This window comes from Balearica regulorum, chromosome 18 (genome assembly GCF_011004875.1).
Source record: "Balearica regulorum gibbericeps isolate bBalReg1 chromosome 18, bBalReg1.pri, whole genome shotgun sequence".
Classification (NCBI taxonomy): domain Eukaryota; kingdom Metazoa; phylum Chordata; class Aves; order Gruiformes; family Gruidae; genus Balearica; species Balearica regulorum.
Genome location: NC_046201.1, coordinates 10405574 through 10430924, shown reverse-complemented (window position 1 = coordinate 10430924; position 25351 = coordinate 10405574). Strand labels below are relative to the sequence as shown.

The 25351-nt window shown below is 46.6% G+C and overlaps 1 protein-coding gene across 2 annotated transcripts; it reads right to left on the bottom strand.

Annotated features, from left to right (window-relative positions):
* Positions 1-324: 324 nt before the first annotated feature.
* Positions 325-25173, bottom strand: METRNL (meteorin like, glial cell differentiation regulator). 2 transcript variants are annotated; one of them, XM_075770725.1, is made up of 4 exons: positions 24897-25173; positions 18610-18998; positions 2030-2089; positions 325-1290 (listed from the first exon to the last, which is right to left on the bottom strand). In XM_075770725.1, exons 1-4 carry the CDS (start codon positions 25007-25009, stop codon positions 974-976), a joined length of 879 nt encoding a protein of 292 aa, XP_075626840.1. In that variant the 5' UTR covers positions 25010-25173; the 3' UTR covers positions 325-973. The 2 variants fall into 2 exon arrangements, with proteins under 2 accessions (XP_075626840.1, XP_075626841.1); XM_075770726.1 differs by lacking the exons at positions 325-1290; positions 2030-2089 and adding an exon at positions 10595-11366.
* Between the last annotated feature and the right edge of the window lie 178 nt (positions 25174-25351).

Genomic DNA, 25351 nt, shown 5'->3' with positions numbered 1-25351 from the left:
GAGCTACCAGCCAGCACAATTAAAAGCTATAAGCTAAACACGAAGGGGAGGCCTGCTCTTTGGAGCAGTTCCCAAAATAACCCCATAGGCATCAGAGAGAAGAACACTTAGAGCTTTGCCTGGACACGTGTCTAAGAATCTCCAAAAATAGCTCCTGCTTCCCCTTCGAAAAACGCTGCGGTTCCCAGTGCCTCACAGGAACTCTGTTTCTGCTCAGAGAAGCCACAAAATAAGTGAGCAGCCCGGAATTGATCTATGAGCACATCTGGACTAGCTGAGATCAGCCTTACGGAGAAGAAAAAAATAAAGATTTTAAGCAGCATGTGTCAAAATCCAGGGACCTTTATTTCTCTGGAATGGAAAGAATTTGCCAGCCTGGACAAAAAATTGCAGGCGGCGATTGTACATTCTTTCAAATAAAAAAAAAAAAGAACACACACACACACAAGAGTTTGGCTCCATAAATTTCTGTCATAAGAAACAACTTTGAATTGTACACCAAGCTTTTTACAAAGCATCAATGTTAAGATGGTTTACTGTGCTCTATCACATTCTTGGCCATTTATACAGAATACGCCATACCAAATGCTACATCAGCTTAAGACATTTTTAAAAATTAGTATTAAAAAGATACAAAGGCATGTTGGCTTTCATTTGGGTTTTTTATTAAGACATGGGAGTTTTCTTTGTTTGTTTTCCTAAGGAAGTCACTAAAAAAATATAATAACTTAATTCGTAAGGACAAGATTGGTTAAAAATCCAGCCTTGCTTGCTTGGCAGCCTTCTGAGCTCGTACCTCTGTTGCTTCCATTAGTCTAACCGCGCCGCAGGCTGCAGACGTGTCCTGTGGGTCTCAGCCTGCACTCCAGATCTGTCCATGCTCTCAGTTACTGATTTTGTTCAGAGTTTTCACCCTGGCCAGGAAATATTCCTGGCCAAACGCTAAAAGCGATCTTCAGCCAAACAGGGGATTTCAATCGGGGCCAATTTCGCATGGGTTTAGCCCTTTGTCTTTCGCCTCTTTGTACATCCTTTGGAAGTCTTTAAAACGAGGGGCACAGCCTAACCTGGCCTCCCCAAAGTGCATGCGTCCCGTGAAAAGGAAGTCTCCGTCTCCTGGTTTCACCCCACACTCCAGCAGGGTCTTTATTTGTCCTCGCCAGTTCCCACTCTCCCCCGTGAGCTGGAAGACTTTGCTTTTCTGCCTGTACAGTTTGTTGACACCGACGTGAATTATGGATTCTTGCTCTTCTGCCTCGTTCGTTACATCTTGAATGGAGCCTCTGATCACTGGACACAGAAAAAAAGACATAAAGAAGAGTTACCCAAAACCCCTCTGGAAGAACCGGCTCCAAACTCAGCCCCATGCAACCAGGCAGTTCAAGGGGAACTGATTTTACTAGAGCAGCCGCAGTTTTGGTCCTTTGTTATTTTTAGAGTTAGATTTATATCAGTAACCTCCGGCATATATTTGTATTTGTTACAGTTTATATTTGTAACCTGTCCAGCAAAGGGCACCCACATATTAAATTTAAACACAAAAATAATTGCATCAGAAAAATAACATCAATCATGACAGAGTTCTAACAAGAAGATACACGCTTCATGCTCCCTGACAACGTACTTTCTGTTCTTCAGCCATTGCAGATACCAGCTAATATTGATTTCCCCTTTAAAAAAGGAAGCATGGAGAATTATTAAAACTTTTGGTCTTTTGTCAACAGCCCATTTTAAGGGCAGCAAGAAAAGGCCTCTCCTAGATGAACCCAAATCTTTGAACTTCTACTTCCATTGTGGTTACTGGGTCATTCTCTGTCCACCCTGGGTCATTCTCTGCACCAGCTGGGCACACGGTTTTGAGGTCCTTCACACCATGTCCTCCTCCCTCTGCCATGCACACAGCCCCTTCAGACAGCATTTACTGCTGGTGGAAGCTGCCAAGCGTAAGTAGATGTCCATCGCTGTTTACAGATGTCACATTCAAGTGAACCACCCCAGGGCAGAAGAGAGAGGGGAAGCAACAACTCACCAAAATCACTAGTGCAGACAGCCAAGAGGACTTCTGTGTCACTGCATGGTCGGCAGGGAGCTGGAGAGAAAGGGTCAGAGTTAGCAAAGGACTAGAAAACAGTAAATAAATAAGCCAGTATTTAAATTAACCAAAATGGACACAGACACACACAAAACACGGGGACAAGTGGTCCAAAGACCTGTCAGGCATCGGTAACGTTACAAGAAATGGAGGCTAACCCTCGCCCCATGAGATTTTTGTCCTTAAGTAGGAATATGGATCTCTTTAACCCTCCTGCTGGGATATATTATCTAGCAAACGCCCCACACACTCGCTGCATTTATGCAAAATATGTTTTGATACTGGGTGCATTTGCAGCGTGCTCTGCTGTAAATTCAAAGCTCCTGAAAAGGCTTTGAAGATGATGTGCCTTTCAAACTCTGATGGCAAAGCTTCTTTCTTACAATTTCTATCAAGTGTTGTTGGGCTATTTCACAAGCCATTTAGTCTATCACCACATCAAAGATCCAGGAGGTTACATAGTGGGGGAGGCAAGGAGGGGAGAAAAAAAAAAATAAAACCCAGCCCATGTGTTTGAGGGTGTAGAGGCAAAGCGGAAACTCGAGCCCAAACTCGAGCCCGTATCTGTTAGAGCTCAAGCAGCACAAAGACCATTTCCTGTACTGCTGGAAACATTCGGATATCTGCACTAATCTAATCAATGCAAGAATGTGGCTCCTCTTTGTACTCAGCCAGCTAGTTCTGAGGAGAAGGTACTGTAGTTGCAGTACAGATGTTTCTGTAATACCCTGCTGAGTTCAGGAATTTGCTTACTATCAGGGTCTGCCCTGCCCAGCGACACTAATTAAGTCTGTCCACCGCGGCCCAAGGATCAGAGCCCACGTCTTTCACTTGGTATCATCGTGACGCAGCACTTGCACATCAGTCAGAAAAATGAAAATCCATCAAGCGTGGTGCTCTGCCTGGGTTAGTACAGGCAAAGACTACAGCAAGGCAGGGCTCACGCAGGAGACGAGGCGAAGCGTTGGAACTACGGCTTATTTCATCACACGGTCCGTGATCAAACCCCAAGCTGACGCTACCCCACGTCTCCCCATCCCGCAAAAAAATTAGGTTTTGAACCTCAACATCTGAAAACACTTAAGTTACCAGATTCCCAAATAGTCACACCCTTCCTCTCACCCCCGCCCGCTTCCCGGAGAAGTTTATCCATTGCGCTACGAAGTACATTTAAACTAATCTAAACAACGTGGAGCTGGTGCCTACGACGCTCAGCTATTAGCCTTCCTCTGTTAGACAGCACAAGCCATTCTTTAATGTAAGACAGGGCAAATCTCTTATTTTTTCCAAGGTCCCAGAAAGGCAGTGATCCAGAAAGAAGGATTATTGAACCAAATCCACCAGATTTGCTCCAGTCAGATGATTAATACACAGAGTAACACGCTGTTTAATAGGATTAAAGAGAATGTAAAATGCACATTTCTGGGCAGGAATATTTCAAGGAATAATTCAAGAAGGTTAAAAAGCTCCAAAAGAAGATACAAGGAATAGGCAAAATAGTTTTGTTGAAGCATCCCGATCAACTGGGCATTTCTATTTAGTAGAGGCTGAATTGCCTCCAGGGCCTTTAGAAACAAGTCAGCCTTTAACGCCCTTCTATCCCCCACATACCATTTCAACGCTCTTTTTTTGGAAAAGTTTGGAAACTATTTAATATCATGAGAAATACAGAGCCAGCCAAAGCCCGGACATAATGGGAGAACTATAATAATTCAGTCTAAAGATATTTAAATTTTTAGACTCAAGAGATTTTGATTAGTGGCTAGACCAAACATCCAAGTTTCATCTGACAGAGGAAATTATATTAGTCACATAACATCCTACTATGGAGTTGTTTCATTCATGGCACCTACCGAATTCATCCCGGGCAAATGCCCCTCTTCCCCAGCCTCCCTCTAGACCTGAGTTAGATCAACCAAATGGAGGGAACCTGCAAACCTGCGTGACTCCTACAGCATTTTCATACTGAGAGAAGCTCTAAAATAAAGCACAGCTGATAGACATCCTCAAAATCCACAGTTGGGTTTCAGACACTGGATTTCAGATATTTTCTTCTGCAAAGAGGCATCTCGGCCTTTTTAAGTCTGAGTGAAAACAGTCTTGGTTTAGACCAGACATCTCTGTAGTTTGTCCAACCCCATCAGAAAATTGAAAAAACCAAAATGACTAAGCCATTTTTCTTCTCAAAAGGAGTGCAACAGCATTAAAGATGAAAACCAAAATACTTTAAAAGTGGTTCCTTCCATTTAAATAGACTGACGTTATAATAAATCAAATGAACAAAACTCCACGTATACACAGAATGAAATCATTTTAATTGTGGGCTCTAGACAAAATCCTGCATCCTTTTTAAATGCAAAAGGAAATTAAAAGTGCTCAGCATTGCTCACACTGGATCATTACTGAAAACCTACTTCAGATCCATGCTGACTCAGAGCAGCTTGGTGGCATGCAAGCTTATTTAACAACCATTTACCACCACCCATCACTGCAATACCAGACGTATGAAGAACAGAAATCCTCTTCTGTGGAACAACTCCCACATCTGCATTCACAGAGTATCAAATATATCTTGCAAGTGGCAAAAACAAGGTATGCAAGCACAGATGGAAAGCGAGTCGTGAAGGATTACTGCCGAGGTAAATGGACCATTAAAAAGCAAATAACATTCACTCGCTACAACCAAAGCTTCATTCCTATACAGTCTCATAAAACAAAATCCTTAGGAGGAGGCGATGCCTACACTTTCTTTTGAATCACAGGCATTAAGGAATCTCTGTGTTTACGCCACAAGTTAGAGATTTTAGCTGCAGTTCAGCACTCATTCACTCCGGGATGGGGCGGCAGGTGTTTTCCTCCATCAGTAGGTCAAAACAACACGCACACTTCGGGCTAAAATGGGAAGCATCCTTATAACTAAAAAAAGAAAACTGAAAAAAAAGCACTTCACTCATGCACAGCAGGTGAAGATGTTCATTTTCTGGGGAGACGGGCCCAGTTATTACACCAGACGGCTGTGTTTGCCGGACGCCCGACTCCCTGGGGATGTCTCGAGGGCCGCCCAGGTTCTCGCGTCCAAAAGCAAGTCTATGAACTTGCAACAACAACAACATCAACGTCAGCTGCTCTAATTCCTTTAAACTCGATAAGCCAAAGAGCCTTAATTCATACAGCAGCAGGGGAAGGGTAAAAAAAAAAAAAAAAAAAAAAAGAGAGAAAAGCAACATTTTATTGAAGCCCTCTAAAGCTCAGATGCCTATAACTCAACTCCACCGCCGGTGGCATAAAGCCTGCATTGTGCGCGTCGGCTGCCGACTCTCCTGGGAATGCCTTTGATGGATTTTGACAGTATCCTGACCTGAAGTAACCTGAGGCAGCCCTCTCCCTTCACCCCCCCACTCCAATGCCTCCAAAGGCCTCTCTATTCACCTCCCCGCAGAGGGAGATGTAATTACATCATTCCTCACAAGCCAGCAGTCATGTCCCAGCTGCTTTGAGCGATTTGCCCTCTGAACCTGATGTTACCGAGGAGGACGTGGCGATACTAACAATAGACTGCACTTGTTGGCCAACAGCTTCGTCAAACACGTTGCTGGTCCTCTCCACGGGGAGGCAGAAACGCTCAGGAACAGAGGGGCCTGCCCTGAGGAGATGCCATGAGCTCCAGAAGGTCCCCAGCTCAGCCAGCACCAGGAAGTTTTAGTTGTCTAGAAAGGATCTCCTCCAATATTGGGGATGAAGCTATGTGCACCTCTAGTGCTGCAATTTAGTGTGTCTCCTCTGCCTCGAGAGCTGTGGGTAGGTGTTGCCATACTCTCTCAGCACACACACAACTCCAGTCCTTCCTCCTTCGGGTTGCGATATTTGCACACAAGCCTTCTATCCTCTGAAAACAGGAGATGGAGGTTATTTGGAGTGCCATTGTCATGGTTTAGGATGAGAGCTCCCTGCAGGACACATTCAAAGTGAGACGTGCTGGCTCTGGCTGCAGGCGTCACAGAAACCACATGAATGGGCCTGATCTTTTGAAACACTGGTGTTTCAACAGCCACCCATGGGTCCGACTGACCTCACCTTACCCCAAAACCATCTTCTAACCCGTAAGTAAGAAGTCTCTGTCTGTCCTGAATTTTCTCAACACAGTCTACAACCTCATAGCTATCAAGAAGACTAGATGAACTAGGCTGCAGGTCCCTACGCACTGTCCCAAAGCTCCGCTTACTGACCCAGAAGACCTTCCTTCTCCATCCACCCTACGTCTCTGGGTAGGTTCTGCTGAACATACATCACTGCTCCAGCAGCACGTACAGGAAGAGAGACACCCTTTAAGCAGAAGTGAAAATGTTTAACACAAAGTAATTGCAGAAAACCGCTTTACCGAGGAATACCCTTTGGTTTTATTAAGCAGCTCATATACGCGTGCGGTGTGGTAGAGGTGTGGATGGTGGGGGAGGGAAACAGAGCTGGTTTATCTGCGCTTCCACTTTCCGTGGCACACATCACCCACACATTCGTATTTCTGAATAACCCTTTGAAGAGCAATCAAAAAGAGTATCAAAAGCTACTGAGGAAGCCCAAGTAGGGTTGGAGCATTATTTTCTGTTAGCTCTAGGTTTCAATCTTTTGATTAAAACAAGTAGCCTTTTCTCTCGCACGCTCAGCAGAAGACATTCAAATGGGTCTTGTCGCAGACTGGGTTGATTTAAGCTAAGCCAGCCCGTGCTGCAGCACCTCACGCCGTACCAGCGTGGGGCCACAGCAGACCCATCTCCCGGATGAAAGCGCTCAGCCTGACACCAGCGTTAGTTCATATGGAACAAAAAAACCACACCCACACCCTTCAAACTCTCGCTGGCAGCTCTGTAATTGCAACCGTACTGGAAAGGGCATCATAGGATGAGTCTCTTTCCTGGAAACATGGAGCACAGACTTCCGAGAGCAGATTATAAAAATAGAGATGTGGTTTCTCCAATGACTGTGCATTTCTCAGTCATTTCTCTGAGTCCTAAGCAGAAATGACTATGTCTCAACTGATTACGGCATAAATGATTTAGCTGGGAGACAAAGAGTTTAAGCGCAAACATCATATGAGCAAGACAAAAAAAAAAAAAAAAAAAATTGGCCTGATCCTGCTTTAACTAATTAAAAAGTAGAATAAATCCTTGTAATTATTTCTTCTTAAGTTTGCCTAGGCTTCCTCTCTGAAGAGGCAACACTTCTGCCATGAAACAAACCTCTCACAGCTCATACCCCAAACAAAAAGACCTGCTGCTTTGCAGTGGAGGCAGACAAGAATTTGACAACCACTCTGGTTTACCAGGCTTGGACTAGTCACCTCCTTTCTAAATATACCTTCAACTTTCCTCACCCCCTCAAAAAGCTCTACTTGAGCAAGCCAAAATTACACTTTATCTCAAAACACTCACACCTCCCACACAGAAACACCATCTAAACTACATCAACGCATCTGCACACGGGTGCCTCTCAAATTAAAAACGAGCACGCTAGCTGGGAGCTCAGGCCAGCAGAGCTGCACCCAGCACACCTGCATTTAACACAATACCTGCAGCCAGGCAGGCGGCCGGATGACACAGAGCATCTCCACAGCTGGGCTGGAAGTTACTGACACCCAGTCACAACACGCAGAGGAGCGCTCTCATCGCTCTTCTGGTTTACAAGGTTTTCCTGTCTTTGGATGGGATAGGATTACACGGCTTTCTGCAAGCACTGCACTTTCTCTGGCGTGTCAGGAGGAAAACGCCAAGTCAGGGAGCAAACACGAGAGTTGGACTCGCACTGCTCCCAGCCCCTTGGCTCAATAACCCATGCACATGGGATCCGAAGGGATCGTGCTTCTTTGATGAATAGGTTAATGCCATGAATACCACACTGAGAGGGTTTAGTCCTCTTCTGAAGGCAGAACAATTCATCCCCACAGTTGCTAGAAAGTTAATCTGAGCCCCTGTGCTGAGCAGAAAAGGCAGCTCAGAACAAGGATCATGTGCAAAGATGCAAAGCTCAGAGTCCCTTCTTCTACCGCCAAACCAGCCAAGATTTGGTACAGGACACAACGGTGATTCAGCAGCTGGATCAAACTCATGATTCTCCCCCGACTTTTAGATGAAGCAGGGATACTGGTGATTTTACCTCTTCAGAAAAGAAAGTGTCAACTCCACTTCCTTACCTTAGCTCGTATTTAACATTCAGTTCAACTTGCACATATGTACAAGTTTCCAGAAGTAACTTGGAAAATATAGACACTGGCCAAGAATAATTTAAACCTGCAAATAAGTTTAATGAAATGCAGACTTTCATATGCTGTGGCATGGATTGTGCCAAGAGAATTGAGTTAATACCACTTCCTTCCTGCAAAGAAAGAATAAAAAAAGCATATTGTAAACCTCACCATTAGAGATGTGATGACCTTTGTGTTCTGAGAAACGTTAAGACAAGAGACCATAAACCAGAAATTTATCTTTTCACAGAAATGTCTTCCAAGAGGGTATTAAAGTCCTCAAGTACCAAGGAAGACCATTTATGTAAACAGCATGAGGAAGAGATTTGGTACGAGGCAAGCTCCATTTGCAACAGCTTTCAAAATGAAACTTGGCTCAGCAGCTACAGAGCGCGTAAGGATCGCTGGGATTGCAGAGTCAATGCCTTTTCCCTGTTCCAAGATGCAGCACCCATTCTAACAAATGAACTGAAAGGTCAGCTAGAAACACAAACAGCCATTTGTTTAAAAATTTTTAAAAAGGAATGAAAAAAGCCACAAAGCAGTTTTTATTCAAGCAGCATTAAACACTATTAAACTCTACCTCCAGGCCCACGCACTAGTTGCATCAACCCAGGAGAAATTACGCGAAGTGTCACATCCTTGAGACACTTCTTTCTGTCCCACCTCTTCTGGGCTGCCTATTGCTCCATCAGGAAAAAATCATGCCTGTCCCAAACACCGTCTCGCTCCCTTCCCTGCCTCCCCTGCCGCTGCCCACAGGCGCGGCTCAGTCTCCATCGCTACCCCGACCCTCTTCATCCCAGGGCAGCGTCCAAAGAGCAGTGCTGCGCTTTGGGCTCCCACGCTGCCGGGGCAAAACCTCGGTGCTGGGGTGGGCAGCGACGTAATGGTAACAGGATCGGTGCCAACTCCCTGCCGAGCTCCTACACTTACCCGTTGCGTCACCAGCCCTATAAAAATCCTGTTACAGTTGAGCCTGCAATGCATCGTGTCCAAAAAGTCCTACTCAGCAGACCAAATTTTCGGTTAAATTCCTTCTGTCTGAATTGCAGCGGAAAAAAAGAGTCCAGCAAACGAGTGTCTCTGCAACCATACTAGTCCAGGTTTCTGTGCAAGCAGCATTTGTAATCATCTGCCATTGCTTTGCTTTCTCTCTCCCCCTTCCTAACTGCAATTAAAAAGAAAAGCAGGCAGCAAGGTAACTGCTGGGAATTTCTCCTACTGTATGTGCACAAGACACCACTATAAAGCCATTAAAAAAAAATAAATCTATTTGTTTATCTCACAGAAAATACCTCTCTCCATCCTCAAACCTACCACTGCTGCCCAAGGGGGATTAGGAATGGGAAGCGCTGGGCAGGCACGAGGATGGACGAGCTGCTGGAAGTCCGAGGTGCCTCCGGACGGTTGAGGGACGACTCCGGTCTCCTCCGACCTTGCGGCACAGGAAGGGCCCCGCGGGGCAGGACCCCTCTCTCCCCTGGCTGCCCACGAGAGCCCACCAGCACAGGCAGCCGCGGCATCGCGCCTCCACGCCGCCCAGCTGCTGCCCGGCAGCACGGGACCACAGCAGCTATTTCTACAGACTCAAAACCCACAAAGATTTAGGGCTTGGCTCATCTCCTCTAAAATTCACGCAGACAGTATTTCTTTTTTTCTTCGAAAGAAAATGTCATTCCAAAGCCCTGTAAAAGCGCACACTAATCAGAGCGAGGACAACATAGGTATGAAGAAAGCTGTGATGTCTTTGGTTTGGTCTCTGATAGCTAACAAAACACTCAGCTGAGATGTCATGCAGCACTTGCAAGGCAGAAAATGGAAAAGTAAGGTAGTTTTTGCTCCCGTGCCCTGGGGAAGCTGTGCAGCCAGGTGTGTGGCTCTGGAGCCGGAGCATCCCTCTGCCCCTGCCAGGGCTACGGGAGAGGCTGGAGGCAGCACCTTCTACTGGGCTGGGTACCCACCAGGAACACAAAGCCTGCCCCCCCTCCCACCACCCTCCTCTTCGGTCCGGTCCATTAATGCCTCCTATGGAGCGGGGGAATAGAATTAAGTAACAAGTGGCTGGTTAAAGTTAAACCCTGAGAGTGGAGTAATGACAGACCAAAGATTAAGTGAGTCTTAAAAAAAAAAAAAAAAAAAAAAGAAGAGAAGAGAAAAACAAAGTAGCATATGTGCACTCACATCCACACAGGTCCTCCTCCTTCCTGTTTCTAGAAATCAAACTCATTTTTGTATGTGGGAGAGCTCTGAAGGAACAAGGCCAGTTTTCATTTTGAAACCACATTTATTTGATCAGCCTGTTCTTGAGGGGGACTGTGGAAGGGCTGCACCTCACACGGTGAGATGTCCAACGTTTTAACATTGTTCAGTTAACCCCCAAAAAAGTTACTAAAGGTTTTCCACTTGCAACAGGAAAAGCTTTTAAGATATATTCACCTTTTCTTAACAGCACACATTTCTTTGCCATATTAAGAACATTCACCAGTTCTACATAAAACTGGACTTTTTCCTTTTCTTATTTTTTTCTTTTTCTTTTTTCCCTTAAATTTCTCACATCCACTTATACATAGATGGAGTTGGTGTAAAGCTACTAGCAGTTCTGTCGGGGCAGAGGTGCATCCTAGACAAACAGGACGATGCCGGGGGAGGTAAGGGCATGGAAAGCCAGGCCAGGCTCCCTGTGCGTATCCCAGCACTAACGATCACTGCACATCTCCCAGCACCAGGGTTTCCATCCCGAAGGAACGCGGGCAAACACCAGAGTTTATGCCTCTGACAGGACTCAATGCCCAAATCCCACGCAGGAGTCCGAGCGGTGCAGAGAGATACCTCAGGGGGTGCCCAGGCAAAAAAATTCCTTCCACAAATTGGAATCATCAGCAGAAGTTAACGCTGGATCGAAGCTGCGTGTCACACGGCGGCAGCTTTTTTGACCCAGTGTTAAACCTCCCAAGCTCAGATTTAGCATATCGCAGCTGTGGGTCCACGGTAGCTTCCGAGTATCCGTGCAATAATACAGGGTGTATTTTCTGGCTTCTACAACAGATTAAGGTGAAAGAGATTTTCTGTCCTGCAAATCAAGGCCCTAAGACAGGACGAATTTGGCCCATGATTCAGTGAGTTTCTTATTCCTTGCGGAAGGTGGGGGGTGGGAAGAGGAATGCGGTTCCCCCCGCTCTCCCATCCCTTCTTTAACTACAGCCTCAGGAATTAGCAAACTAAACAGTTTTGCAGAGCAAGCACAGAGCATTATTAAAGACTGCCAAGCAACTCCGTTGGATTGCAAATCTGTTTGTGGGACTATCTTCCGCAATACATAAAGGTCAGAGCAAAGCAGAGCCCCAGCTGCCCGGACAATACACCTGACTGCTTATTGGTTTTGACTGCCCACTGAGTTGGGAAATAAGCTAACGGCATTCGTGGCCAGTCTAGCAAAAATAAGCTATTTTCTTACCCCCTCTCCCCTGCAGCTGTGTATTTATCATTGCAGCTCCATTGTCACCTCTGCTGCCCACTGCAAAACCAACCACTGGCCTGGCAACATCAAAGGACACGCAGGGCCAGAGGACGCCGCTGTCAAACTCATTTTCTTGGGGGAAGGAGAGATTAAATTAGGGCATCCCTCCAATTTTGGGTTTTGGTTTGGTTTTTTTAGGTGAAGACTTCTCAGTTCAACATTTTTCACCTTATTGAGGTTCAGAGCCCCAAAACTTCCCCCCTGCTCAATTTAAGAACATGTAAGAGCGTGTGCGTTCCCCAAGCATCAGAATCGCACTTTGAAATCGTTGCACACAGGAAGAAACCCAAACCCTTTGCTCGCAAACTCTAACGCCTCCAGTCACTCGCTGCAAATCTGATGACTTTAGGCACATGGATAATTAGAGCAGGTTTCCAGCTCCCCAAAATTAATCCTACTCCAGGGTCTGTTATACAGCAGCCTGATCAATTCAGATGTTGACCCATGACAGCCAGTTCAGTGATATGCCCTCAAAAACTAGCTTAAAATGCGCTTTTTTTCAAATACATACAGGGTTAGGGAATGCTGTTTACTCTTTTGTAAAAACTTACTTTGTATCTAGTTCTGTATCATCATTTACTATGGGAGAAGATGTGAAAGTACTTGGAAGACTTTCCTGCAAGGAGGGTGAGCACACGAAAACCTGCATCAGAAAATAATGTATCCTAAAGCAGGAGCGTCAAATGGTCCCTTATAAGGCCAGTTTTGAGCTGCATTTCAGGCTGTTTTCTGGTGGTTTTCTCTTAAAACTTGTTGCTGACCTTTTGGGGGGGGGGGGAAGGAGAAAAAAAAAAAGCATTTAATCCAGCAGCCACACTTTTGCTGGCCAGGAGAGCCTACCTTACACACCACCATGAACTCAGTCGTACAGAACAGATCCCTGGGCTTTGCTTTGCTGCTCGTTATGCATTTCACCAGCAAATCCTGCGATATCAGTTCTGTTCTTCTGTGCAAATCAAACCAGACCACACTCAGATTTGCTTTTTCCTCCCCTCTAACACAGCTTAACCCCAAGAGGTATGAGAGTTTTATCCTGTGCAGAAAACTGAGGGGGGAAAAAAAAAGACAAAGCAAGCTGGTTTTGTCATCTCCTGGGGTGCTATCGGAATATACACCCCTGCCAGCCCCGCAGCACGCAGCGGTGCTCCCAGCCCTGCCACCCAGCGCGGTGCCAACATCTCAGATGGTCGCAATGACTCAAGCAGAACCTGTGCTAAGCATAAAGGTCGCGGGGACTTTCAATTTAAGTGTTCCAAGTGCCTCTTTCCATCACCTCTTCTGCTAATGGCGGTGATGAGTGCAGCGGGGACCGACCGCGATTTCCAGATTGCGAATACCTTGGCAGAGAGCGGGCACGCCAGCCGCAGCTTCCTGCTCACCGGCCTCTGGGACAGAAAACAAGAATGTTTCCACTCCGGCAAGAAGCGAAAAATAGACCAGCACATCTGCCGCTTCAGGCTACAAAGCCTAGCAGCGCATTCAGCCTCCAAGAAAGAAAAAAAAAAAAAAAATATGGATATTTGGGAACAACCGGAGGAAAGCATGAGGTTAGGAGCCTACGAGCTGCGATGACAACGGTGCTCTGGGAGAATACGTGCAGAGACAGGGCAGATTGGTGCCACACCTCTGCCAAACCCAAACTTCATTCAAGATTAAAAGTTATGAGGGGTGCTTCGGAAAGCCATTTGTTAGTAGAAACACTGGCATAGTCCAAATACTTACGAGCTTTCTTAGTTTCCAATCTGTTTTCCCAGGCCAGTGAATTAACAGCATACAGGAAATAGCTGAATACTGTTCTTAATTAGTTAGCTGGATTTATCCAGTTTGGGTTTGTTTTTCAGATACCCACTTGAGTGCTGTACCTCCTATCTATTAATATTCTCAGCCAGGTACCCAGCATTAATAACAAAAACATATAAAACAGTTACTAGAACCTGCACTAAGTGGGTAGATGCCATCGAGATAAAGGGACATTTTTGTTAAAGTTTTACTTCTTTCCTACACAAAAGCGTGTGGGTAATGAAAAAGGGCTTTCAATTTACCTCCTGAGCTCTAACAACCAAACTACAGACATCCCCATGAGGGTGCAATGGGAAAAGCAAACTACACAGCTTACGTAAAGCTGGACCCAGAGCTTGGATGCGACACTCTTGACACACAGGCTTTAGGTAACAAAATAAAGGTCGTTTGGTGGGAGGGGGAGAAAGAGGATTGACCTTCCTCTGCAAAATGTTTGGTCAAACCTACAGATTCTTGTTTCGGATTAGTTGAGCAGAAGCTGAGGAACTTAAAAAGCAAATGACTCTCCAGGGACCTTCACACTTTTCATAGGAATTTAATCCAAGCGCTTGCTGCGGTGCAAGGCAGACCTAGACCAGGCACACACTCCACTATAGCTGAGAAAGCTCATGTGGGTCAACACCTTCAGAAAACTTCTAAGAACTATATGGCCAAACAACACTTTCGCCAAAACTTCCCTCTACTTGCCAGTATAGCTGAGACCCAAAGTAGTTTCTTCCAGCACAAGCAGAAAAAGATTAGAATCAACAGGATTCAACAACCTAAACAAGTTTTGCTGCTTCTCAAATGGCCTCGGGCCAAAATGTCACAGTGCCTCAGTTCTTCACTGGGCAAAGACCTGGGCTTCAAGCAAGCATGACCTGAAGTTAATGGACCATCAGTGTGGATGGGAATTATACAGGGGCCCAATCCAAAACCTCATCTGAAATCAAAAGCACTTTCGGTCACCCAGTTTTGGCTATCAAGAGGAGAATGCAACCATCAAAATGTCTGAATTGCCAAGGTGACCCTTAGGCACTACTCACTCAGGCAATATAATGACAAGCACTGTAGCATGCTTGCCTTCTTCCCAGCTCCTCTTCCCAGCCTAAGAAACTACAAACCCCTAGAAATGCACTTTTTTTGCTGGTTGCTATCACAGTACAAACCATCCCATATCAAATTTCAGCAATCTGAATTAAAACCTATCAGTGCACAACAAATACTTCAATCTCATACCAAATTTCAACAATCTGAATTAAAACCTATCGGTGTACTACATATACTTCCTACAGTTAGGGAAGCCATAAGAGAATGTGATAAGAAGGTGACTCGGAGCCAAGAAAAGGGTTAAACTCCCAAAATCTGGAAAATTGTAAGGCTGCACTGTGTCATTCAACCTTCCCAAGAAAATGGAAATGCCAATTCAGAACCTGTGTATGTTTTCTCCTGAATTATTTGCTAGGCTCTGATTAAGTGGGAAAGAATGACTGTAAACTAATAAAACTTGAGGTTTTCTAATTAAACCACAGGCACCCTGCCAAGCATTGCTGATTTGTTGATGCACCCTGCAATGTCAGGACTCTGAGGACACAACAGGTCATTAAAGTATTAAACAGATGACTTATACTCTGTAATCAGAGCTGGGATGCCAGGTTAGGAAGAGAGAGTAAACTCAAGGGCAGAGTACAATAATTATCACCAGGAAACAAACACACCGTTTAGGGAAAGTGGAGAGAAGTTGTTAGCAAGTAGTTATTGCACAAGGAAAGGGCTGGATTACTGAGCCCCACACCTGGGTCTTTTATGATAGTCATCTCCCCCACTCTGCAGTCCTAAGAAAATAAAGCAATATTTGGGATTTTCGGTCCTTCGCCACCAGACAAAGTGCTGCAGCGCGAAGCAAGACCAGTGCGTGAAGCTCCTCTGCCCAGCTCTGCTGGTTCATCTCAGCCCCCGTCTGCAACAGCATCTCACGGCTTTGTCATCTCTTCACGCCACCCTGCAACGAAGAGATGAGCAGGCTCCTTCTTCCAGTGTGCAACAGCCAAAAAACACCGTAAGCCAAGTTTGTGACCAAGGGACAGAAGTATCACTGGAGAGAAATGCAGAACCTTAAAGCCAGTTTTCAGCTCCTTTAAGGTCAGCCCTTGCCTCTGGCTTGAGCCTCCTCTCTGCTGAAGGAGCCACCAGTGATTTCAGCCCATTGATTGCAAACTTCCCCTCCAAAGGAACAGCTCAGTAAGGGCATTTCTTTGGAGGTTTCACAGAAAAACTAGAAGCAGCTCCAGAAGAAAGGAGGTCTAAGAACTGCAAAGAGCCCCAAATATATTGCTCTATAAAAGCCTCACAAGGCAGCTATTTGGCAGTTTCCCCGGACATACGGATATTTATAGGAGAATAAAAGTGCTCATCTGACCGAGTAGTGGAAAGAGTCATGTATGACATTTGCATGATGCTATCACCCCCCGCCGCCCCTCCCCAGAGTCTGGGGATCCAGAAAAAGGCAAGAGGCATAATTCAAAATACAATAGAGATCCCTAGTTTGCCCTGAAGGCTCTATGAACTATTAAAAAGCTTCTTCTGTCCAAACAAGACACTTGGAGCACGAAACAGATAGCCTACCACATTGTTTCATAAGACAGCACTGAAATTCAACCAGTGTCTGTTACGGCTGAAAATACAGCAGTCACAAAGTGATTTAATATGCCTATCAAAGAAGAAGGCTGTAATTGGATTCAGTCCTCAATCTGACTTCTGAAAGCCTCTGAAAAAGACTCCCATCAGCTTTAAAAATCTTCAAGATTTTTTAAGTGGAACGAAGAGCACTTAGTTCTAAAAAAGTATGCCAGCAGCAAGTCCTCTCGATTTTAGCAAAGCTCGGGAGAAACCACGTCTATGCGCAAACTAAAACCAGCAGTGATAAGCACTGTTTCTCACATATTATTTTACTATATGCAAAAGCAATTTCAACTTTTTTTTTGGGAGGGGGGGGGAAGTATAGGACTTTTCTTGGTAAGTTTAAATGACTTCTCACTAGCCTGCTTGTGTCTCCATCCTCACTGCCTGTCAAAGAAAGAAGCACTGAATCTGGGAACATTCTCCAAATAACTGATTAAACAATGTATTTAATGTCTTCTGCAATGGAATTTTACTACATAGCTAACATTCTGCACAGCATATTCATCTTTGCAGAAATGATCTTACTGGGAAAACAGCTCTGCAGCAGACACCCGACTTCTGTTGCAGCACTTGTAAAACGTAGAAGCAGAGAAGTCTGCTTAAAATGCAGAACCCTTGATATTAAGCTGCAAGTTGCTTACACAGCAAGAGTCAAGAAGGCAACTTAAATGCTTGAATATTTGTGTTTATAGGTTTTTTGTTTTAATGGCAAACACGCCATCTATCAGTTATTGGGGTTACTGCAGTAGCCCTCAGCCAACTATGGTCTTGCTGAGTTAAGAACTGTTCATCTCAGTCCAACTAAGATCTGTACCAAAAAAAAAAAAAAAAGCCGTATCTGAATTGGTGTGCCAACATCTAAATGCTAGCAGGGCAGTGAGCATGCACAAATATACAAACATATAAATCCAGAGTCTTGGTGTGGAAGGGAGCCAGGGGAGGGGAGAGGATGGGACTCAAGTTCTGCAATCACTTATCCCAAAAAAGGAGGAGGGATGCAATGCCTAGGAGATGCAGCTACAGTTTAATTAGCCACAGCACGGCTTATCAAACAGCATCTCAGACAAAGCATACGGCATCGCTACCGCAGGATCCAGCCAGCCCACGCACGGTGTCCTAGGCTTACTTTACATGGGGTTTTACCCCGGGCCAAGTCATCTCCAGCGTGCTGGGAGAACTCCTCTCCCCTGCTGCCGGGCTGCCATCACTCCCAACCCTTTCAAAAGGGAAATCCGTTTGCCACCATGGCCTCCCCACTTAAAATACCTACACCTTGAAACCTCCCTAGTCATTCGGGACAAACTACCCTAGATCTGCTATTCCTCAGGCTATTCTGGAAATGCCCTCTCCTTGGTTTGAGGATAAAAGCTTGAGGCAATTCTGAATGGATGAGATGCACGAACCAGATACTGCCTTTCTAAAGAGAATTTCCCCTTTCCCCTGCCATCCTCCACAAATACTAGTTTTTCTTCTTCTCAAACTGTCTTAATTGATAGCACAATTAGGTTACACCTAGAGCTATTGTTCCCAAAGGGTATTCAGCTTGCTATTTAGTAGTAGACTTTACAGGCTTGGAAGCTCTTTCAGTTTGTCCACTCCCCCTTCCTACAAGCTATTCCTTGGCGTACAACTCCTCCCTACAAAACTTGCTTTTCATAATGGTTGAGAGAGAAGAAAACACCGGCACTGTAAAAGCATTGTCATGGTGTTGAAGAGCTCTGCCATGGCACGGTAATGCTCAAGACAGTGTAGTAAGCAGAGCTGAGGAAGGAACACACCATTTTTCCTTGTTTTAAAAAAAAAAAAAAAGAAAAAGCAATAATTAGGTCAGTAAGTAGCAGTAGTCGCAGAGGGGAAAAAAAAAAAAAGCCTAGGAAAAGGAGTTCCTCCTTGCTTAAATGTTTATTATTCAAAACATGCAGCGAGGTCTTAAAAACTGAGTAAAAAAGTAGTTAGAAAACTGTTAGAGCAAGGCTCGGAAGCCCAGCTCACACTGGGGTTCACTGCAGGGCAAAGCCAGCTCCTGTGATTCACCCCACGCCTGCAAGGGGGGAATCGTTCGCAAGGTAGCCCAGAACATATCACTTGGAATTCAGCCTGTGCTATCAGCTTCCAAAAAACCAACAACAAAAACAGAAAAAAAAATAAAAAAATCACTTCTTCCGCAATCGTCTGTTTATAAAACATGTCTGTAAAAGCCCATGAAATTCAGACCCAATCACTTTCCCCACTCACACACTCTGCCATCTGTTCCGTATCCAATACGGTACATGAAAACACGACCGATATCCCAGAACTCACCAGAAACCGTGTGCAAATCAGATGCTATCCCCTTGTTCATCAGTTCGTACTGGAAGCCTGTAATCTTCCTGCTAATGTCCTGCTGAGGGGTGGCCTCAATAAACAGGCCCCCCTGATCATAGCCAAAGCAATATACTTTACTGGGGCTGCGATCTCCATCTCGGACCAAGAGTTTCAGTTCTCCAGTTTTTTCCAAATAAATATTTGCTCCTGCAGAGTCCTTGAAGGGCTTTATGCAAACAGTCAAACGTTTGTAAGAGGCAGGTGAAGTATTGGGTCGCAGGTTGACTATGAGTGCTCCCGTGGGATACATCCACTCTATTGACCCTTCAGAACAGCGGAGGTAGACCTGTTCAACATCCTTCTTGTGAGACTCGTGAGTTAAACCACTGGGGGAAGAAAGAAAGAAAGAGAAAGTTAGAGAAATGACAGAGCTAGTAACGTGACTGTCATAACCTCAAACCTTCAAAGGCCCACATCAACAAACACGAGAAACCTAGGGCAGTATTGAGTATTAGCCCATCCAGCTCAGCAGCGATCACAAGTGCTTCTCTCTTGCAAGACTGCAACCTTAATATTATGGGACAATTTTAAATCATCTCCCAAAAGAAAAAGTCAAACCACTAGTAATTGACTTCAAAATTAAATAGGATATAAGCACATGATCAAAAGCAATTAAATTACTACAGCCTCAGTTACTGCCCATCAGCTGAGCTGTGGCAAATGACTTGGCGCATACTAAGTAAAACACGTACGCCTGAACTCCCTTCCTGGTGGCTTAAACCAGCACGTTCTCCAGCCTCGCAGATCGGACTCCACCTTTTGCAGAGTACTTTGTTCCCCTTCCAAGTCTATATTCCCAATGAATCTGAAACTGGGAGGGATGCCAAGCTCACCCTGTGAACTGGAGCAAAGGGATGCTCTGGGTGCTGCTGATACCCTCTGCCCCAGCTGGGCAGCCCCGATCTCCAAACTGGGAGGTATGGAGAAGAGACAAGACACTACACACTCCTCAGTCATAGCTGGCGAAGCATTGAACTATGCTGCTTTCTTCGGTACGTGTACTTCTTCCCCCACTTCTCCTAATATGAGGTTTCAGCTCAGCTTATCATTTTACTGCCCAGCTCCAGTGGGCTATGAGCAGACACACAGCTACGGGTGTTCAGCAAGAGAGAGGCACGTGGCCAGTTGCTGGGGCACAGGGCCACCATCAGTCCCGTGTCCTTACCCAACACCACGGCAAAAAATTAACACCCCAACGGCCATCTCGAGAGCTGGTGATCACAGAGATGGGACAGGCGAGCAACACGGGGATCCCAGGGCCAACTGCTAGCAAAAGGAGAGCAAACTGCCATGCTTAAGCAGGATGACTAGTAAATCCCCATGACTTGCTTGCCCCCAGCCTAAACCGAGGACAGCTCTAACCAACCCTTGCTGGCTGTCACTGAAGCTGGACCAACCGCACAGGTTCTTTACCCAGGGTGACTCAAAGCGCTAATACGCCGCTGCATGCTGTAGGCACTCCAGCTAAAAGAGAAAGTTGTGGGAAGCCTGGTTTATTGGTTACAGTATTTGGGCTATTAGGCAAAAATCCTTTGGTCCCTGTCCTGTCACAAACCCATTATGCGAGTACGAGCAAATCACTTCACCACCAAGCTCATTTCTCCTCCTACGCTTTGCAAGCCTAGTTTCCAAACATAAGCATCTTTTATTCTGAGCACCACCCAAAATGAGACCCTTCAACGCAGCTCACGGGTCTGCTTTGCAGTACTTTAGAGAAGCTTCACAACTTTTCCACTTGCAGGCAGGTGAACCAAAACAGGGAAAAAATAATTAAAAAGGATTAAGTGACTCGTCTGAGGTTACACAGGAAATCTGTGGCCAAGAGCATATTTTAGTAGAGTGCAAGTAATGACATCAAGATCTGGTTTCTCTACAGAAACCTCCAAATACGCAGCTGCCCACCCCAAAGATATATTCAGGTGCTGAACAGGCTTTAAATTCAAGTCAGCATTTAGAAAGTAACAAGAAGCCATGTGTAAAAGAAGAGGGGAAAAAACCCCATATGGTTTGCATTTACTGTTGACGTGACTCATTATTGTGAGTGTCAGTGTGACCCACTTGATAGAGGTTACATGAGGAAGCCCAGGAAAAAAAAAAGTCATATTTAATAACAATAGTGCCTGCAAACATGTGCTTTTGAATAATCTTGAAAGCCACATCAAGAACACAGATGAGGAGAAAAGAGGGAAAAAATTCTGACCTTTAGTCTCTTGCCCTCAAATTCAGTAGTATTTAACACATTCAGGAAACTTAACTTGCAATGGGATATTTCAAGTTGACTGTAAATCCACATCTGGTCCACAAAATCACTTCTCACCACAGCATGCACATGATGCCACTCAACAGAAAACACAGAAGTCTGTTTATGTGCAAGCAGTGAATAAGTAAAATTAAAGAGCGTAAAGCTTATCCCTCAGCAAAGGGGCAAACCCCTACCCTCACACATCACTTGTTCCGACCCAAGGCATCAAAACAAGCTGCAGAGGTTTTGCAGGACTTACACTGGCAAATTCCACCCCGAAGCTCGAGTGCTTAAACAGAAGGAAGATACCAGGGGCAAAACGCTGAACTCATGCAGTGAAACTGCTGTTGCAAGTGATCCCGACAAGACTGAGGCAGTGAATTTCCGCCAGAGAAAAAAGCCTTAACATTCATTTTGTTCAAACGTTCATGCTGTTCAAACAAAAAACAGGGTGGACTCCGAAATTATCTTCTGAAAGCCAATTATATCCCACAGGCAAGAGTGATGCCATTAGACAGATACATCAAGCACAAGTACCTGTACGCATTAAGCCTTATAATAAAGGATGACTCAAAGCAGATTTCAAAATACATGCTCACATTACTTAACAGCAACCACCGTGATCCAGTAAAACCTGTCGCTTTGCTTTCTGTCAAAATGACATGTCACCACATTGAGAGACTGGTTAACGTCATGTTTAGTTCTCGCTAGCCAGTCATCAGACACACCATGTCACCAAAGTAATGGAGGTCCAGGAGCCTTTTTTTTTTTTTTTTTTCCCAACCTCATCTGAGTTTTGTTTTTGTTTTTTTAAGTATGTGGCAAGGAGATAGGGCAGCTCTTCCATGGTTACGGTGATGGATGAGCCATCCATCCTCCCCTTCAAATCTGTGCTGTTTATTGGAACTTACTTCTACAAGTACTACTTCCTCATGCCAATCCACGAGGACAACCTGAATCACTGCATTTGTCTCCTCACTCTTCTCCCTTTCTGGTTTCAGCCATCCCCCTCTGTCTGCCCTTACGGTATCGGTGCAGTAAGCTGTTATGCTGCAACATGCAATGGGTGTTATTCAAAGAAAAAGGGAGCAGCAGGAATATTCACACTATCTACTTTAGCTATTTACATCATTTATTCTATTATAGATGCTCTGAAGAGCCCTAGAAGCACCCATGTTCTCCCAGGACCCCTCAGTGAACACAGGAAACTTTCGCTCCCAGTTTGGAGTTTTTTATTAAAGATGACAATCTAGAGAGCATTGAGACTTCCCCAGAGCATCCACTGGTGCAGAGGGCAAGATCCATGGCCGTAAGCAGCCACATCAGAGCTGAATTCTCACTCCTACAGTCAAAAATGCCAGACTACGATATTCTCAGCATGTCACTGAAGCACTTTTGCCCACTGAGAGGTCATTGCAGTAAGAAAACCTGAAGTTACAGCACGAGTAATAACTAGACACACACCGTTGTGAAGTTTCTGCTTTCTTTTGGACAAAGCTTTCCTGGAAACTCTCTGCCAAGCTATTTATTAAGATGCTGCTGTGGCCTATTGAGTGTATTTCAATTGCAGGTGTCAGGCTGTGCATTGCATCAGATTTCCCTGGAAGCGTGAGGGATACCAACAGGAATCCTAGTGAAGCTCTTCATACTACTCAGGGATATAAGCTGGTCACTTCTCTGCAAGTTAATGGGAAAAAAAAAAAATCATATCCAGAATATTCTGCTTCTAAGATCGTTGCTTTTAATATAGACATGTACACAAAGGTGATAAAACACTTTCAGGTTTACTGTAGGAGATGACTAGTCTCTCAAATCTGCCTGCACAAGACGGCCTAGAACTTCACTGTGGGGAAGACAGGCTTCAATTTGGCATTTGAGTTCATACGTTTTTTAAACAGTTAAGGTAAAAAAAAAATAGAAATAACATGACTTCAAAATATTATATTCCACCTAAAAAAATCCTTTCTGAACCATATAGCTATTAGTATCCACAGTGAAATATTTAGATGGTATTTACTGGTACATCAAATTACCTTTCTTTTCTTCTTAACTGCTAGTGTTTTAGGCCAAAGCAGATGATATCTAACGGCCTTAGGACTGCCAGCATTTCTGCGGACACCCGTTTGCTACCAGCAAGGCCAAAGTCAGCCCGGTTTACTTTATCTGCTCCCCAAGACTCCCGTCCACCTGGGCTCCAGGACTCTCTCACACAAGTGAAACCACCAGACTGGACTGTGCGTGCAAGAAGGCAGCTCCTCCTTCCCTGTGCCACCGACGGCATCATCCCGGAGCTGTCACTGGTGGCCCTGCTTTGGCTCACCAGAGCAACAACAGCTGAGTCCAAGCCTGCAACACCAGTCCGGCCCAAACTCAGTTACAGGAAATGATATTTCACTTCCCTGCCCAAGCATCACCCCCCTAATTAATACTCAAAGCATTGCTTATTCCAGCCCTGCTCAGGTGACATGGGTGGTCACTGCTTGCTCTGAGAAAACAGGACAAAGATAAGAAGCAAACAGGACAAGATTACAGGGGTTCGTCATCATTATTTTAAAACCACGCTGCGGTACCACGCGGTAAGGTCCAGGTAAGAACATGCAGCCAGGATGCTTAGGGATGAAAGCAGGTACAGCTTGGGGAGCTGGGGGGGGGGGGAAGCAAAAAGATACAATTTGGAATTTGCCACAGAACTAATAGGTTTGGTCCCTATCAAATGGACTCGCCTTCAAGTGGATTGACTGGGATTAACTATGCATCCATTGTGAAGAGTCAAGAAAAGTTCAGAAAAAAGTAAATACCAAGCATCTGCATGTTTCAGACAGTAACAGACGAGGAATTATGATGTTGAAAGTCAATCCAGCTGTTTCCCAGCTTTGAAGTCTCCCTACTCCAAAATACCCAGTGATACAAGCCGGCCGAACTTTTATTTTAAAGAAAGTCAAATTTGAGCAGAATATTAAAGTAAAAACGTTTTACTCTCTAAGTACAGCAAGCCTGACCCAGCAACGCCTGCTTGGTAGCAGAGTCATTTTCTAAAACTTTGAACAGTGGAGGAGGTCACAGACCCAACCACACACGTTAAACTTATTACAAGCAATTAAATGAAAGATAATTTGGAAGATAAACACTTGAGAACTGGAGGGCTTTCACAACCAGCGCAATTAGAATACATCAGGAGCGAGGCCGCTGTGCCAGCCCCCGCTCCCAGGGCTCCTCCTCACCCTCATCTCCGCGGGACAAAGTGCGGGATAACTTCCCGGGAGCAGGGAGTGACCCAGGGGCTGCGGTGCGGCTGGGTGCGAAGTGCCGGGACGCGCAGGGAGGGGGAGAGCTGGGCAGGGAGCCCCGACCCGCGGACGGACGCCCTCGCTGCGGCGGGAGCGCTCCGCAGGTGCACCGGCATCCCGGGGCCGGTCCCAGCCAGCCGCGGGAGAAGCCGGGGGAGATGCCCGGGGCGATGCCCGGGGCTGCCCCGAGCGCGGAGCGGCCCCATCCCGCCCGGCCCCGCCGATTCCCCGGCGCGGCCGCCTCCGCGGAGCGCTGAGGGCCGCGGGGAAGATGGTCGCGGGGAGAAACTTCTGCGCGGCGGACATGGCACCGCCCTCCTCCTCCTCCCAGCCCACCGAGCCGCGCTGCCGGGCAGAGGGGAGCCCAGCCCGCCCTGGCCCCTCCATCCCTCCCCCGCTCCGGGGGCCGCTGCCCCGCGCCTCTTCGCGGCGAGCCCACCGAGAGGGGCCGGCTCCCCGCAGGGGAAGGAGGCAGAGCCGCCCCGACTCCCCGCCTTGGGTCGCCCCCCGCCGCCCCCGAACCCCGGGCGGGCATCGCAGCGCCCAGCGCCGCTCCGCAGCGGGAGGGCTCTCCCTTTTGTTTTCGGCACCAACTTCTTCCCCCCCCCCCCTCGACGGGGCGGGAATGGACGTGGCAGCTCCCGCTTCCTCCTCCCCACCCTCCCCGCCTCAGCCCGGTGGGGGTCTCGCCTCACCTCCCCTTCCAGTTGCACAGGTCGCTGGAGTACTGAGCCGCGGCGCCGCCGCCCAGCAGCAGCCGCAGCCCCAGGAGCAGCGGCAGGAGCCCGGCGGCCGGGGCGCTCCGCATGGTCTCCCCCCCCCCGCCGCGACTCCCCCGGCCCGGTGCGAATAGCGGTGCAGGCGGCGCGGAGCGATGCGCACAGCGCCCGGGAGCTCGCCTACATGGTGGGGAGCGCAGCAGGGCGGAGCGGCTACCCCATGCCCGGCTCCGCGCTGCGCCGCTCCGGCTCTGGCTCTGAAGTTTGCACCAGCTCGCTGCGGGCTCCCAGCTGAGGGGCGGGGAGCGGCCCTGCCTCCCCGAGCCGCCCGCAAAGAGCCGGCTCCTCCTTCCCCCCTGCCCTCCTCCCTCCCTCCTTCCCTCCTCCGGGGGGGCCGGCACTTGCTGTGCGAGCAAAACGCGGCGCCGGAT